Source organism: Platalea leucorodia (assembly GCF_965183815.1).
Source record: "Platalea leucorodia genome assembly, chromosome: 5".
Lineage (NCBI taxonomy): Eukaryota > Metazoa > Chordata > Aves > Pelecaniformes > Threskiornithidae > Platalea > Platalea leucorodia.
The window spans coordinates 47,699,207-47,716,666 of NC_138827.1; the positions used below are offsets into that span (position 1 = coordinate 47,699,207).

Here is a 17,460-nt window from a genome sequence, read left to right on the forward strand (position 1 = left end):
ACTCAAGTTCATTTTGGATTGCAATTTGAGCTACATGAGCTCTTTGGGTGCCAAAAACAATGAAACTTGACAGATATAGCAGCAGTCAAGAAAAAAGCCACAATGAAAAAAACAAAAACAAAACAAAACAAAAAAAAACCCAAACCACCAAACACACACACAAACATTACTGGCCAGATAGAAACCAAAGAATTCTGCCCCACACTGCCCCAATAAAATGTTTCCACTTCAGTCTTCCAAGTTGTGACCTCCTCAATATGGGAGATACTTCACTTCAAAATTGGAAAAGCATATATGTTTCTTCACTTTGGTGGTATTAATGAATAACCTGGCTTCCTCCAAATAAACATTTTATAGTTCAGTTTTCACAAGGCCTAACTATGGAAAGAACTGTTGTGCTTGATAATTATCATCATACGCGTTTATCCTAATTCACAAAATCAGAAAATGGTGAGTAGTAAAAAGACTGATGCAGACTAACTCAAGTCTCAACTGCTACTATGCATGACAAATACCATTAATTGACTTCCAATTTCATAGCACCAACTTGCTCATGTTTATTTACAACTGTTTCAGAAGCTGCCTAGAACAGTATAAATATTCACAACACATAGTTGCCATTGTTGAAATACTGAGACCATATCCTTAATTATCTTTTCCTGACACTGTCAAATGCACAGATATAATTGGCAACACTATACTGAACTACATGAACTTTACCTACCCAATGATTTTTTTATTTTTTTTTTTTTTTTTTACATCTAGGTATCTCCTTAATGTAAAAAAGTTCCTGAAATATACAGGCAGCGTCAGCTGCCCTAAAAAAAGAAAACCAGGGGCAGGCAGAAGCATCTGTAAAAAATTTGATAGCTGTACCAAGACAGGTTAGTAGAAAAGTAGGAACTACAGAAAGGTGCAGAAAAAAAATCTTAAATTAAAAGCACATCTCAGATATTTTTTCAAATCAGTATTGTACAACTGTTTTGTCCAATTCAACTAACGCTTCTTCTGTGCAAAGCAGCATCCTCCTGGAAATTACATGTTTTAAATACTTCAACTGCTAAGAACAGAACAACTGATTTTTTTTTAAAGTTCCAAACCCCAAAATATCCTAGAAGAGGCAGATTTTTTTTTTTTTGAATGAAGCAGTATATACTTTCTTCAGACTATACCTCTCTTCTTTGTTCTTTCTTCAACTTACAACATAGAGGCAAGATAATGGATTAGATTGGCTTAGAGAAGGGCCATATCAGTATAACCTGTAAATGTACAAAAAAGTACACTTCTGCCAGTTAATGCCCATGAAGTCACAGCTAGCAGTAGGGACCTGTGACAACTCAGTCAGATTTCTGCTCTTGCCACTTCTACCCTTTTCATATTGCTGTCTGTCAACTCCATTTGCATTATTATGCTTAACAGGGCTAGTGAGATAAGTATGACAGGCAGCATGACCTTTCTAGTACCAAAATAACCAAACAGAAGAATCTGTGCACAACAGCATTTAGGGTATGCTGAGAATATTCAATAACAGAATAGATTTTTGGGGAAGAATCATTTTTACAATATTAAGTCTTAGCATTAAATTCTACTAATAAATCTCAAGGAATTAGCAAGGCACACATTGAAAGCATTTAGTAGTCTCATCAAGAATATAAAGTACTCCAGCAGTAATTCTAGAAAAGGTATATTCCTTTTAAAAGGTAGCTCTGTTTCCGAAAAACCCAAAATGTTCCCTTTCCAATACCTTCATAACAACAATAACCATCATCTTGTTACTAAATAACACCTTTCACTTGAAAATTTCTTCTACCAAACCATAAATTCTCCTAGTATGTAAACTAGGTACAGATATGCACATAGCTGTTTGGAAACACTGATCCTCTCATATACTGTCTGTACCCTTACACTCTTTTAAAAGCTCTTTCTAAGGGTTTCTCATTAAAACAAAGTACTTGTATCATTCCATCTTTGAATCTCAATTTGAGATTCAATCTGACATACCAAATGGACTTGGTAGCTAGTCTACTAGCTGGGAATTAAAAAGCCAGCTGAGGATTCTGGGCCCATTACAAATACCTTATGTGCTAAGAAGTGTGAAGTAGTAATGATAACACATTCAGAGAAAGACTTATTTCTGCTATATTAATAATAGAAGTAATAATATATCTCTTTTTGAGATTAGCTTTTCTATTAAGGTTGTTTCTCCTTGGAGTATTAGCCAGCTCTTATTATATATTTGAGCTGGCATTTGTGAACTACCAAGCCGACAACCAAGAAGTTAGTCACTTCTTAATTTCACCAGCGCATGCTTTCAATGGGCTAACTGTGCAACACACTGAAGAGAATGAACCCAAGCCCCATGGTATAACATTATACCAAAAAGTTATGTGTTATTTCCAATACCTATGCAGTTAAAGGCCACAAATAAACAATCCTCACTTCATTATTCAGCTAGCTAAAGTTTTCAATAGTACTTCTTTGAAACTCATTTGAAACAGAAGCACAAATGATAGTAGGCTACCTTACCTGGTCGTGGTACAGGCTGTGCTGCTGGAGTTTGTGTTTTTCGAGCAGAAGCACCTTCCTTTTAAAAGACAGAAGAGGTAACATTAACAGCTGGCCTTCTTGTCAGGTACATGGTTTTTTTTAGATTAACACAGGGCTACAGAGGGTATCATGCAAATGAGGACAATATGTTTCCATTAAAGAGAAGAAAGAAAATAGTGAAAATATTCAAAACTCTTTACAGATTCTGTCTTAGACTTGGGGAGGACAGACAGCCTCATAAGCTTTTACAGGTTTACATTTTAACCATCAAATGCCAATCAGAAACATTTTTTTTCCATATTCAAAGAAACCTTTTCTATTTATAGTATTGTTTCATTTTACCGATGATTACTTTCACCAAGAGTTAATAATGTAAATGTAAGCAATTGGCAGTAGAAATTTCACAAGATCTGCTTATGCTCTGGATGGAAAACTAGGACCAAGAAATTGCAATGCATTCCTGCCTTGAAGAGTTTTAGTGCCCAGAAATAGCACACTCATGATAATTAGTTCTGCTCATGCCTTATCCAATTACCTTAATGTAACAAACAAAAGACCTGCACTACTATTTATTCTTGTTAGCTCTGCAGAGTCAACGCACCACGTAAGAGAACAGTGCGGTCACACGTCTGCTTCCAAAGCAACATTAAATTCCTGCAAGAACAAATTCCTTCTCAGTTGCTTCTGTGAAACCTCACTGAACGAAACATATAACTAACAATATAGCTAACACGGAAAAAAATGCTATGTACTCCAGCCACTTCAATTTGCAAGGCTGACAGAAAACCTTTTAACATGAAACCACGAATTTTATCTAAAAATTACTTAAACCCTATGTGAAGCACATCCTTCAACTGAGAGACACTCAGAAAGGTCAGAGATCCCACCCCGGGAAAACCTGTTGGAAAGGACTCCAATATGTCATTATCACATTTGTATGTCCACGTATAAATAACAATATGTTCTGTAATTCAAAATAGAAAAGCTAATGAGCAGGGGACTACACACAAGCAGCCTCAAGTTCCATGATTTAAGTAACCCTTAAAGAAACTGCTTTTAGGTTTCCACCATGAAAGTGAAAACTTTGTTTTTATCTCAAGAACTGTGAAGTACAAATAGAAGATCACTTGACGAGCCCTTAGAAAACACAAATTTGCTCAAAATCTCTCTTCCCTGAGCTTTAGTCGAAGCCACCCGTGATTAGTTACAATAGGCTGGAGCTGACATTTGGTACAGCACGCAGCTTTTGTAACTTTTACAGTCAGCAACCTCCTATTAAACTTCAGCATAAGGATTTAAGCCCCCATTGCAAGAATCGGATTGAACTTGAATTTTGCTGTACTCTTTTCTGCTTATTAAAATACCAACATCTATGCAGGGCACTTGAGTCAGTAACTGTTATTTTAAGACTTACTTTTTTAGTATCTGAGAAAAGGTATTTTTGCCAATGTCCTTCCACAATAATTACTCAGCAAATGATAAAAATCAAAATACCACACTCTAAAGGAAGAGCAGCAGGAAAGGCTGACTACCTTTGAGAGAAGCCTTGCAAGTGAGCAACAGCAGTTATTCGAAACATTACCACCTCTCTTTTTGCCAAGAAAGTAGAAATAAAACATTTTGTGTCTGTTTCTATAGAAAAATGTCATTTTCTGTGTGTAAAGACTGTTCCTCTGGTGCACTAATTACACATGTTGAAGAAATACCAAGAATTATCCCATAACATTTCCTTAAATTCAAAGCACTTTATGAAATGGAAAAAAAAAACCATCAAGCTAAAGAAACATCACTTCCTGTCATGCTAAGTTTCAAGTTTTAAATCAAACTCAGTTTGCTTGGATTCTTAACTATTACTGTCTGCAGTTCCACATGTCCATTCCTCTTTCCTCCCCTACAGAATCAGTAATGTAACTTTTCAGCCTCCCCTTCCATTTTTAGTGCCTTCCATATCTCAAACAGACCCTGCAGGACCTACAGCAGCTGCAGAGAAGAGAGGGAACCAGGAGCTGCTTCAGAGATACTGGAGTTTTTCTGCAACCTTGGAAAGAATTCTAACCAAACTATAATCAAAGCCTTGCTTTTGTTTCCGTATGACTTGTGCTTGTGATTTCTCTCTTCACCAAAATGGCCATAAAGCACCAGAATATACATAGAATCAAGCCTAACAAAATAATTGGCAAATGATCTATTTGGGAGTTTTTCATACTTTACTCTGAATTGTCTTCTCTATAAGTGATTAGTGGGAAACTTAGTGCAGAAGCCTAAAACAAAAAGGCAGGGCTTTCAGAACATTGCAACCGAAACAAACAAACAAAAAACCCAACCCCAAAACAACAACAAGCACATTAAAAAAAAAAAAAAACAAAAAAAACACACACACATGAAAATATCTGATTAATGGTAGGAAATAAATTCATTTAAATGACTAAATACAAAAGACAGCTACCACTTCCATGCCCACAACCTTTCTATTTGTAAGAACAATTTCTGCAAGTCAATAAACAGAGGTCACAGCTAAATCACTGCCTTAGACTGTGATAATTTAATGGATGAACTGCAGCTCACAGCTCCTGATATTCTGGCATCCTAACACAGAAACTCAGCTGTCACCTACTGAAGGCGTAACATCCATCCTTTGTAACTGATTTATACCTCTCTATGATTATCAGTGACCTAATCGCCACCTCCTATTATGTAAAAACTGCAGACAATGTAGCAAAAGAAGCTCTGATCAATATTTCAACCCCACATTTCTTAAATGGTTTGTAAGGAGAAAAGTGTACTATTAAGATGAGGAAGAAACAAAAGTACAGAGCAGTGATGGTTGACAAGATACGCTAAGTGGAGAAGAAAACCTGCTTTCAATAAGGAGGTCATTAGCAGGACAACTTTGCTAACATCTCACACTGTCCTGAAAACAAAGGATGCTGAGTTTAGATACAAAATTAATGCTTTTCAAAAGCATTCAGATAGAGGCATAAATTTTTCCTACGACAACGCACTAATTTATGATACAAGCTCTGTTTACAAGGCAGGTATAACCACAGAGAACTACCTGCTAGGATTTCTCCCAGAGGAAAAGAAAATTAAGTTGGTGGAGTAAACTTCATTGTTGGTTCATTCAACCACACAAGGTAAGTGCTGCTGGTAATTTATGGCCTGTTAGCTACTTGGAGGCAACTTCTCGCTTGCACGCCCTGACTCCTTGTAAAGACAGCAGCTTATTTCTCAGTGAGGGCGCAGTGAGATATTTCAAATCTTCTACTGTGAAGTTTTTAATGTAAAAGTTACTCTTAAGTAGCTAGCACACTGCAAATTCAAACTCCAGTTTGGGGAGCTTTTGTTTGTGCAGCTGTACCCTAAGCATCAGAAGCAGCAGAAATCACTGTTTAGCTATTTAAAGAACATTCATTTCCTCAAAGTTTCTGAACACTTAACAGTTTTGCTCAAAGATGACATACCTAATTCTTATGCATAAGCTGTTTGAGACCATGAAGGAGTATGTTATGAATATTCATAAGTTGAAACTAATTTAGTAACAAAACCATATAATTTGAAAAATACAAATCTTTAAGACGACCACTTAACATCGTATTTTCATCAAAAACATATTACTTGGTTTAGCTGTGCTAATTTACCATAGAAGGCTATATATAGTTTACTTATGATTTACATTAAATATATGAGTATTTAACAATTCAGAAGCACCAGCCTGACATAGAATGAAATCAAGAAAACAGATATCAAAAGCTTCATACTTTCCTGGCTTTCACCGCACCATTTACAGACACACAACTGTATATACTTTTCAGTAGAATTCATTCCATTTCAGTACATTTCCTATGACAATAGATATTTACAAAATGTCTGCTCAATGACTGTTTTTATGTTAGTGTATGCCTTCTGCTATTTAGCATTGTTCTACCTAAACACCTAAAAATATTGGGTCACAAACCAATGCACGAATAGAGAACAGGTTACTATATGTGAAAAAATCCAGATTCCCACTTACAGTCAAACAAGGAAAAATAAACCCACACCCTGAAGTACGACTGGCTTCTACTATTATTGTACGCCCTAGTAATTACACTTCCAGTGTGTTTTTTTCTTCCCTCATTCCTTCATACAATGTCTATGTTTTTCTTAAAAATTCAGACACTGCTATGTGCTCTGGTAAGTTTTGTGAGAGTCAACTGTGTTTGAAATAATAAGAAGCTTTAGGTCTACTGCTTAAAGTCCCTTAAATTTGTATGTTTTGTACACAGCTTACTTCACACCTTTCCTTTCACATGTGCACTCATTTTCCCTCCCCTGCTTCCACATTATACAGGAAAGTTGCAATATATTATGAAGATACAAATGGCTTTGGACAGATTCTTACCACACTTGTTTGTCCTCCAATATATTGCATCCTCAATGCATTTGAATGTAAAAAGTTCAACAGCTTTCAAGAAATCTCAATAGTAAAACTGAGATATTCCATCCACACAAACATAAAAAAATTATCTAACAAAAAAGTAAACTATGGTCAATCTATAGTTGTATTTAGTTACCCAACAGTGGGTGTTGTTTTGGTTTTAACAGCTTTTAAAACCTTCTGCAGTGTGTGTTGACCTTTTTAATTAAAGAAATAAATGTAATTCTTTGTGTTAATTTGCAAAAATCACCAATTATCAATATCCATCTGATACCAGGACCTAACTAGTATTTTTCTATATTTTAGAAAAAAATTCTATATTTTAGATACCTAGTACTTAAGTCTAAATGAGCATTAACATCCACAGTTAAGTTACTTTCACTCATTTCTCAATTGGAATCAGAAATTGCCTGAACATAACTCATACTACATTTTAGGAAATGAACCCTCATGTTTTAAGCAATAAAACATGTCATACAGGTAGAATTTTTTCTTGGAGGCACGTTTCACATATACCCAAGTTAGTTTACTCTCTTGGGGCACAAAAAAGAGATTAAAAGTTTCTTACTGTGGCTTCGCAAGGTACAAATAATGGAAGGAAAAACCTCAAACTCTTAACTATTTCACTGCACATTCACTGTCTCAACTGGTTTCTATGTAGAGATCCATACAGTTTGTAATATTTTGATCTTTAAAAAAAAATGTTAAGAGCAACAGATAGAATTGACAATTTGATGCCATCTTATGGCTTTTTTAGTTTAGCAAATTTAATTTCTATCTTGTTGCTTTATAACATTGATATTAGTACAAGATCTTTACCTAAGAATTTTTAGATTTTGGGGTAACTTGCATGGTCCTGCACAGAAGTAGTACAAGTAAAAAGTAACATTTGATTCTGCAAGAAGTATTAGCAACTGCTTGCATATAACACATAAAGCAGCTTTCAGCTTCACCATCCATGACGGAAGACAATTCAACCAAAGACTTCTGTTCATAAAGATGAGTGTAGTAAAACCGCAACACTCTGATCTCAAATGAGAAAGAAAATAAATACATGCGGATGGTAAGCTTCTAAAATTATCTTTAAGAACAGACTTCAATTTATCTATTCAGTTTAGGGCAGAAGAGACTGTAAGAACTCATTTTAATTACCAGCAACTATACTATCATTGCCTGAGTAATTTAAAGTATCGAACCTTTGAAAATTCTAGTAAAGCCAGCCTAAAGAACTATGGCAAAATCTAAAACAACTGCATAGTTAAAAAGAATATTATTTTTCTAGAAATTAAATCTCTCATATATCAATGTATGACAAAGCCAAAACAAGGGGATGACTTCAAAAACAGGTATCTAACATCTGGTCCAGATGCCCTACTTTAAGCTAGACAGAAACATCTATCTACTTCATATCAATGGCTTGGATTCTGAAAACACAGGGCTTTGTTCTAAAAATGTAAAGCCCTTAAAAGCAGGGGGGGGTGGGGGGGGGTGTTGGTGGTGTCTCTGCAGTCTTCCTAATATTTCTCTGACTTCTGTTCATATTAAGAAAATTTTAATAATATTTTCAGTTTAGCTAGTGTTTCACATCATCGTTTTATTTACACATGAAACTGGTATAGCTTATTTGCATACTTCTGTGCACACAAATCCGCATATGCAGTCCCCTAAGACAGATACTTAAATAATAAATTGCAAGCCTCTAACTCCTTTCCTAATTTTAAACTATGCTGTAAAAAAATAGAATTTGATAACAGGATCTTAACTATTGTACAAATATTGCTAACATCACAGTCATTTTAGCTTCCTTGCTTGTAATATTAATAAAAAGGTCATTTCTACTGTTTACATTGTTTCAACTTCCTTATAGTCTAGAAAAGAGAGTGGGAGTTTAAGCAGAATTAAAGATACTTTTATAGAATGAATTTAAAAAAGGGGAAAAGTTTACCATTATTTACCAAGGCCTTTTGATACCAACTGCCTAAGGAAAATACCACCATAGCTTCACTATTTCCTACTTCAACAACTGAAAAACTGATGCGACAAAACAGGTTAGTAAAAATTATATAAATCATATTTATTTCAAAATACAAAACTTCTTATACTGAAGATCATGTCTTATCAAGCATAGTTTGAAGAAAAATACCAATGGAAGATTACCAATCCCCAAATTCAGTTGCAAGAAAGAAAACTTGATGCCCATCTTCTTAGAAAGATAAGGCAAATTTCATTATACTTTTCAAAATACTGTTAAAGTTGTTGTACATACAGCAAATTTCACAAGTGTAAGGAAATCAGATGTAGACAGTTTCTTTTGAATGAGTACAGCATTACAATGATGGAGGAGAGGGAGCAAGGAGAAGCAAGGGAGAGTGGCAGAAATAAAACTATGCTGATGTCATCAAGGGACTGACCGAAATTTAGAAATACTAATCTTTGTTGTTCCACAGCATTCAAATTAAACTTTTGTTTACAAATCTGGTCCTTTATTAATCCATTACAGAATTAAAACTGACAAGATTACTTAAATTCTGAAACATTGACACCGTAGAACATAATAAAGAACAGGACTAATGGGTTTTTTTCAGTAGCAGGTTAGGCCTGGAGATCAGTGTCATTGAAAGACATGAAAAATACTCACTGCAATTTCTTGTTTATTACAACTAGGTTAAAAGAAGTTTGGTTTAAACATGGAAAAATATGACTGAATTAATCGGGCTGCTTATGGATAGCTTCCTTCAGCTGGGGCTGCACGGCTAGAAGGCGCGTCCCCTGGGTGGTAGATAGGGGATCTCCAAGTCATGGGGGTTGGGCAGGAGGCCAACTACCTCCTCCCGGAAAAAAAAAAAAAAAAAAAAAAAAAAAAAAGAGTTGCAGAAACAACGAGCATCAGAAATGATGGAGAAAATCGGTAACGAAGTGAGGAGGAGATGGAGCTGGATCGGTCGTGTCCTGAGGGGGAAACCGACAGAAGACTGCGCTGTGGCCCTTGACTCCAGAGCACGCAGCCGCGGACCGATCGAAGTGGAAGAACGATGTTCGCGCCTTGTGTGCCTCCTGGCACTGAGAGAATTCAGATTCAGATTATAGATAGCTTAGGTAATAGTCTGGTTCTGCAAAGAAAACTGTTCTAAGCAACACAAATCACAACTGAACCTAAATGAATACTGTAGTGACTAGTGATAACCTAGGGAAAAAAACATGTAAATATGCTAAAATAATAATAAAAAAATTATTGGAGATGTTTTTGGAAAGAGTTAATGAAAGCAACAATTACTCAAATGACTTAAAACTTAAGCACTACCCCCAAAGCTAAGCTTTCAAAACGTTCCTGAACAGTCTTCAGTGAAGTGTGCTAGGACTTCTCCCATCTTTATGCTTGCACAAAATATCAGTAAAATTAAGATCTTCATCTTGAATTTACATCAGTCACGTAACTTCAGCAATTTTGAGCTGAAGCGGAATGCTGGTGACAAAGCCAGATTAAACACATAAGCACTTCCATCTTCCTGGGGATAAGCTGTTTTCATCAAAAAACAACTCTTAATCCTGAGAACTCCAGAGATTTTGTTTGTTTTTTTTTAAAAATAAAGGCCTGCCTATAATATACCTACCTATGTTTATTTAAATAACTCATTCCCTTGAAACGCGCAAAAAGACAAAAGTAGGTATCGCTAAAACATTATTTTTGCTTATAATTCTTTTCCTTTGGGTTAATTATCTGAGCCGTCCTCAGGCATATTACTTGGCAATTGCTAAGATTTTTGACAAACACACTTTGAGAACAAAAGGATTGTTTCATCTTTCTCAAAAGTCAAGTGCAAAGGTTTATTCACCACTGGTTTTCTGTATACTAAAATCAGAACGTGCCGCATCAATTCAATAGAACTGGAATTTGTGTAATTGTGAATTAACTATGATTTGCTAATTATTTAGTCTCCAACTTTCAAGCTTCACGCATTCATGAATCTCTCATTCCAATAGTACCCGTAACCACAAGTATTAGTCGCTCATATAAAGTGGTTTTTCACCAGAAACATCACAGAATATGGGGCTCAAACCATTTACAGAAAAGCACTGCTGACATGCAAACTCTAAACACACGTAGAAAAACACTGTTATTTTTCTATTCAGATCCTGCTTTGGAAATGGTATTCAAGGGAACAGTCATATGTACATTAAAGAAAATGTTGCTCAGTACAGATCGACAGGGAGAGCCCACTTACACCTGCATTCAGTGAGCAATAAATTTGCAGAGGAAAAGGCTTGAAAGACCTCCAAAAGGTTCCTTTGCAACTTCTGGAAAGACTCATGAAATGCTTTGTGCGAGTAGAATATTTTCAAAAGCTCTGTAGGTACCTACATGAATACAGATGGATCCTTAACTTCTGCGTGAAAATTTTTCCAAAAAACCCAAACTGAACCAAGACCCAAGCAACTGATGAACTTTATGTGATGCTGTTCAACGTCTCAATGCAACAGAAACTGATGAGGCTCTTTCCAGACTCCCCTTGGTTATACTGAATCCTGTTGCTAGAACAGGGAATGCTGTAATATTAGAATTCTAATACAGAGGAAGCTATTAAAGGCATTAGGTTTTTTCGTGATTGCTTGTTCAACAAATTATCCAGCACCACTTTTTCGCTGTTGTACTTCATCCTGATGTGATCTTCTCCTTTCTATTCACTGAAAAAAAGTTTTAATGTCATTCTTCCGTACCTTACCAGCTTTAGCAATCCCAGCACTATGGTTATATATTACATTATGTTACAAGAAAACATAATTGTCATGGGTGATCACGGCCAGAGAGATGAAAGCAATTTTCCAAGTAATCACCTTGGAAGACTTAAAATATCAGGAGAAAATCCTGAAACTGTATTCCTTGAGGAGCCAATGCACAAAGCTGAACAGTGCAGTGATGAACTCTTCATTGTTTGTGTTGCCTAGAAAAGTAACTGCTGAGTTCAAAACCAGCATGAGCTTTTTCAGGATCAAAGGCCTTAGCTGCAGTTATAATAAATTGTAATAAACAAGCCAAGAGATAAGAGGGCTTGACCGATGACGGTGATGATTGTAAGAATAGAATGGATTATAACTACTTCAACATGGAAAGGGCTATTTTGAACTGTCACAGGCCAGGGAAAAGTCTAGAAAAATGTTCTATTTGCAGATTGTCTTGACACTCAAGGCTTCCTCCTTTATGAATAACAGCTAATCTACTATGCAAGTGCAGCTGCAAAAGAGTAGGTGTTTTTTTATAAACCACAGATGACGACCATCTTGAGGCCTGTTATAACTGGAACAGGCTGCTAGTAATACTAAAGTACAGATCTGTGCAGTCAGTCGAGTAATATTGGTAATGAAATCTGTGCTATCTCAAATTTTCTTAACTCTTTTTATATTTCTTTACCTTGTGAGTTGTACTAAGACACCACAACAGAGTCTTGCTGGACACCCGCCTGCTGCATTGGCTACAGCAAAGTGAAGTGAATACCAATTGTACATACAGGAAATTTAAAAAAAATACTAGAAGAAAAAAAATGTGTATTTATATGAGTTATCTGTGCCATTTGCAAACAGAGCAGTAAGCCTTCAGCATAACATCTATTAAAGCCCTCATATCAACAAACTATCCACTGAGACAGAGCAGATTCACTATCTTGGGTACTGGCAATAAAAATATTGACAAAATATTGAGACATAAGAGATATCTGTACAACAGCAGACAAGCAAGTTAGAACACTAATTTCCTGCAAAAATTTCTGAGTTTAGTCCAGCATGAAAGTTATGATTTCTGGACTTGCATATGCTGCAGTTATCCACAGGCTGTAATTCCTTGAAACTAGAAAGGACTGGACATTTTAATCTGCTTACAAGATAACTAGAATACTATCTCTAAACATTTGTCCTGCCCCAGCTGCATAAGTTCACAGGTTTGTTTTCAATTGTCATATTTAAAACAAACAAACAAATTATATTGAAGAATGAAAATTAACCAAAGAAACACCATATTAACAATCCCCCCAAGATTTTGTCCTGCACTTATTCTACAGATCCTATTGCTTTAACTCATTCAAAAAACAGACTGCAAGGAAGAGAATATGTTGTGTACCATGAAGACGAGACGTGAATCAAATCAGGATGCACGCAGAGTTTTTTGGTGGATGGTGGTGGGAGGACAATGGGTGAACAGACTTTTTTATTTGCTCTTTAACACCGTGGCTAAGCAGATCGATCATAATGGCAGCAAAAGGTATCACTTCTCTGCAAAAGGTATCACTTCTCCATAGCAAGAACGCAAATTCAGTCATTTCTCCCCTTTCTCAAATGCTTAATTTAAGCCTTACATTTACAGTCGGTACAATCAGAAAAGCCCCTGTGAAACGTTTGCCAAGCACTGTACGTAAACACAGCATTATTCAAGCTTAAAACACATGGGAACAGCAACAAAAACTTCAGACAAAGTTTTTTGCAATAAAAGCACCTCTAGCTGGGGGGGATGGGACAGGCCACACTCACATCACTGCCAGCCCAGGTTTTGTTCCTCATCTCCTTTCCTCATATGCGACAACATAACACTCTTTGTCAACAGGTTGATACTGTGTTCAGAGGAACTGATCTATGCTCAGTTTTTATCACAAGAAGCTGGGAAATCTGACACATAACAACCTGTTCCCAAACAGAGTTATTGGTCATCTTACGAGTAAACTTTTATTTCACTAAAAATACTAAATCCAAGAGAAACCAACTATTTTGAACAGACACAGAATACCTTACATTTTCAATGTACAGGCTTGCTAAATGGTGCCATATGAAAAAGCACTATTTTGAAAACTATTATGACTGGAGCTGACATTTGGTTGTAATGTTTCTTTCTGCCTGGTGATTTCATACACTTGTATCAAGTAAAACAAAAGATTTCCGTAGATTTAACTTCAAAGAAAACACATCTATTACTGGATCAAAATGTTGACATTCGGATTTCAACAAAATAAACAGATCCTTGGAAGCATTTTCCCACATTTTAACTTGGGGCATAGAGGCAATTTTGGATTCAAAAGAATATACGTACAAACTTCAAGAACCAAACCTATGAAGTTCATAAGCAGTGTATTAATAGTACCTCAATCTTAGTATTAAACTTTAGGAATTACATAGCCTCTAGCTTCCCATGCCTTATATATTTAACACAGTAAAACAACGTGGGGAAAAAAAATTGCACTCTTCAGTATCCTCAAATGGCTGCTCCCACCACTAGTAAAAGTCATTAACATATCTTTCTCAGTACGATATTCTGAAGTCTGAGCATTTCCAAAATTTACAATAATAGCATCCCACTTACACCAGTCACAGGAGCTCTGACAAACTGTCTTCTAGACTACCTAGATCCTTTCTGTGGACTGCATTATGTGAAAGTTTCACACACACCATCATAATCAAACACCCAGAATGAAAATGCTATGGTTTTGGTACTGTTATATGCCATTTATGGTCCTGTTCTCCAATTCTCTCTCTCTCCCCCCAGCTTTCCCAGTGAGATCCACTGCACTACATAGTTTTTGCTGCAGAACTCTCATTCCAGGATTCTGTTTTAATTAAAATACAATTTTATTTACAATTTTTGAAGGAGCACTCAAATTAGACCAAAACATTTTTTTACCACCACCCCCCCCCAAGAAATTTCCACTCAGTGCAACTGAGTAACTGGAAAAGGCCTAAAGTTTCTCCCCCTAGGTACAGATGTAAACAGATTAAAAAGCTAAAATATTTTGCAAGCATCACTACTATGCAGCACTAAATCACACGATGGCACATGTCAGCAGAAACAGCCAGGAAGCCACCTGAACCCAAAATTCTGTATTTCCTAGATTAAGCTGTTACACTGATTGAATAAATTCCAAGATTAAAAAAACCTAATAATCCTCCAAACTCTGCAACAAAGTAAAACCTACTGTTTCATACCCAAAGAGTGAATAGACAACGTACTCTTCAACTTTCAGTTGTTTTCATTTATGTGCCTTCTCAAAGTCTGGCTCTTTGACAAAAGTTATACAGCCTTTTGATAGGGCTGTTTTACTTCAAAAAGAAGTCACGTATGTGAATCAAGCAACAGAATCACAATATTAATCATCATATAAAAGTCACTGGGACACAAAAAGTATTTTAGTCACCCACCATAGATTCATATGTTGAAGACAAATAATAGAAGAACAGATAGCATATTTTCATCATAGCAACAATGCTTTCTACTTATGTGCTTCTTGACAAATATTTAGGTTGAAAGAATTGCCTTCAAATTTTTTTGTACTAGCGTGCATGCAACAGAATTTGTGTATTATTGCTACAATATTATATACCAAATAGATTGTGCAAACTGCTATCGGTATTTGTATCCTGAATTTACATATCATTCATCCCACCCTGTTGTAGAATATAAAAGCCAATGATGCTATATGCCTATATCAAAAACTAACTGTAATGGCAATAAATCATGCATTAAGTTAAAATACAGGAAGGATTCTGGCTGTATCACACAAGAGGAATTTTTCCATTTGGCCTTCTGCCTCAACTTTCAGCTTCCTTTGGCATTATATCTAAATTCCCCATTATTCTTCTCTCTTTAGTAGAGAAGATTAAATTAAGCCCTTCTCAAAGCACTAAGAAGACAGCATTCAACGTTTATTTTTTCATTTTATACACAATCCATATACTAGATAGAAGCTTGGAGAGAGTCTATCTATGCATTACGAGATCTGGTTTATAATACAACTGTTCTTTGAAATGGCTAAGGCACAGCTGTATTTCTGGTAGTGCAGAAATGCAGTCCTCTTAAATAAAGGTCAACTGCCAAGGTCTCATTCATACAGTCTAGGGCCATTCTATTCAAAGATGAAGACAGGATAAGGGCCGTACAAAAACTCTACAAATTTTAGGGTCTTCCTATTATGCTATGATTTTTATACAGTCTTCATCCATCACTGCAGAAAAAAATAACCCCTTGACTAAATGAGCAGACTCAAAAGCATATTTTAAAACAGGTTTTAAAAGTTTTCAAATGGCTGCCTCTCTCACTCTCTCTCTCTCTCCCCCATGTGTATGTATATACACATACATACACAAATTTATCTTCAAGAACTTCCCACTGTGAATAAACATCGAAGATGACAGACTATGCCAGTCAGTACAGACACAGGTGAAGTTCACTGCAACTATTATTTCTGCTACTCACATGTTAGCAAATATCAGTCATCCATAATGATCCTGTGGATTTCACAGTTTATCTGAAGGAAATCTGCCTTAAGCAGCAAGACCTCTTCAGCTCTCCTTCAGCCCTCACATCTGTCCTGTTACTTCAAATAGTTGTTTCGTCTTTGAAAAGTCTACTGTCCATGATAAAAAATAAACAAGATTCCCCCCCCCCCCCCCCCCCCCCCAGCAATCTGTTGCAAAGCAAGATCCCCTCACTGGAAAACTGAGCACTTAGGTGGCAGGAAATAAAAATGAGTAAGCCACTAAGAACAGACAATGTTTTGGAAGACAGTTAGGCTTTCAATGCCAAGATCTCAATGAGAAAAAAACCCAAAGTGCAACAAGATTCCTCTGCTGTGACACCCTGGAACTTTCTGTACGTGCTCAGGAGGGCTTCACCAGTCACAAACAGATTCATTTTCATAGAGACTCATCCAATAACTCCCTTGTCTTAATCTGGTGGTGCTTTACTTTTATGAGAAAAGCACCAAAACAAAATAGCAGTGTCACCCTTTGAGAAAGTGCAGCATAGTAATTTTACGTGTAGCTCAAAAGGCTGGTAATAAGTACAAAACCTCACACATTTCTATTTATTCCTGTTCTTCTAAAAGACATTTTGAAAATGTATGAAAAACCAACTATTCAAGAGCTTATACCTGACTACATATTTCTTCCTTATTTCTCAGCTCCTACATTGTCATATTCTTGGGTAAATATTCTATGCCCATTTTGAAGGAATAGCAAAAACCCTTATCTTCTCAAACAGGCATTTTTGTCACTGACTAGTGCCTAGTTTGAAGAAAAACATCTGAAAATTAGATAAAAATAATGACAAGGCACTACCAGTATGAAAGCTGTTCTAAAAAAACCCCAACTTACTTTTGCCATCAGATCTCAATCAACTGGGATCAGACATTTTCCATTAGAGATGACAGAGATGCCTTAGATTTAGCGATTTCATTAGCTCAGGGCAGCTTCGTAGAAACACAGCTAGTTTACTTCCCAGGCCAGCAGGGCTTCAGAAACAGCACCACCACACAGCATGGAGCTACTATTTATAAATCTTGCAAGCATCTCATGTATGCCACAGCATTGTTTCAAGAACAAGCAAGCAATTCTACACAGAGTCATCAGAGCTTATTAGCTCCAGCCACACGGGACCTGAACCAACTCCACCAGACCATTCAGAGTAGGCTGATGCATCTATTCCCTAATGGTCGACATTCCACAAGGCTTATTAGATTGTGTGC

General features: G+C 36.2%; 1 protein-coding gene across 1 annotated transcript in view; it reads right to left on the reverse strand.

Moving 5' to 3' along the window:
• CDC73 (cell division cycle 73) overlaps positions 1 to 17,460 on the reverse strand; it is a 118,273-nt gene that overhangs the window by 20,068 nt on the left and 80,745 nt on the right. The window contains exon 11 of the mRNA XM_082311699.1: positions 2,527 to 2,584. Coding sequence (XP_082167825.1) covers positions 2,527 to 2,584 — 58 coding nt within the window. The remainder of the gene's footprint in view (positions 1 to 2,526; positions 2,585 to 17,460) is intronic.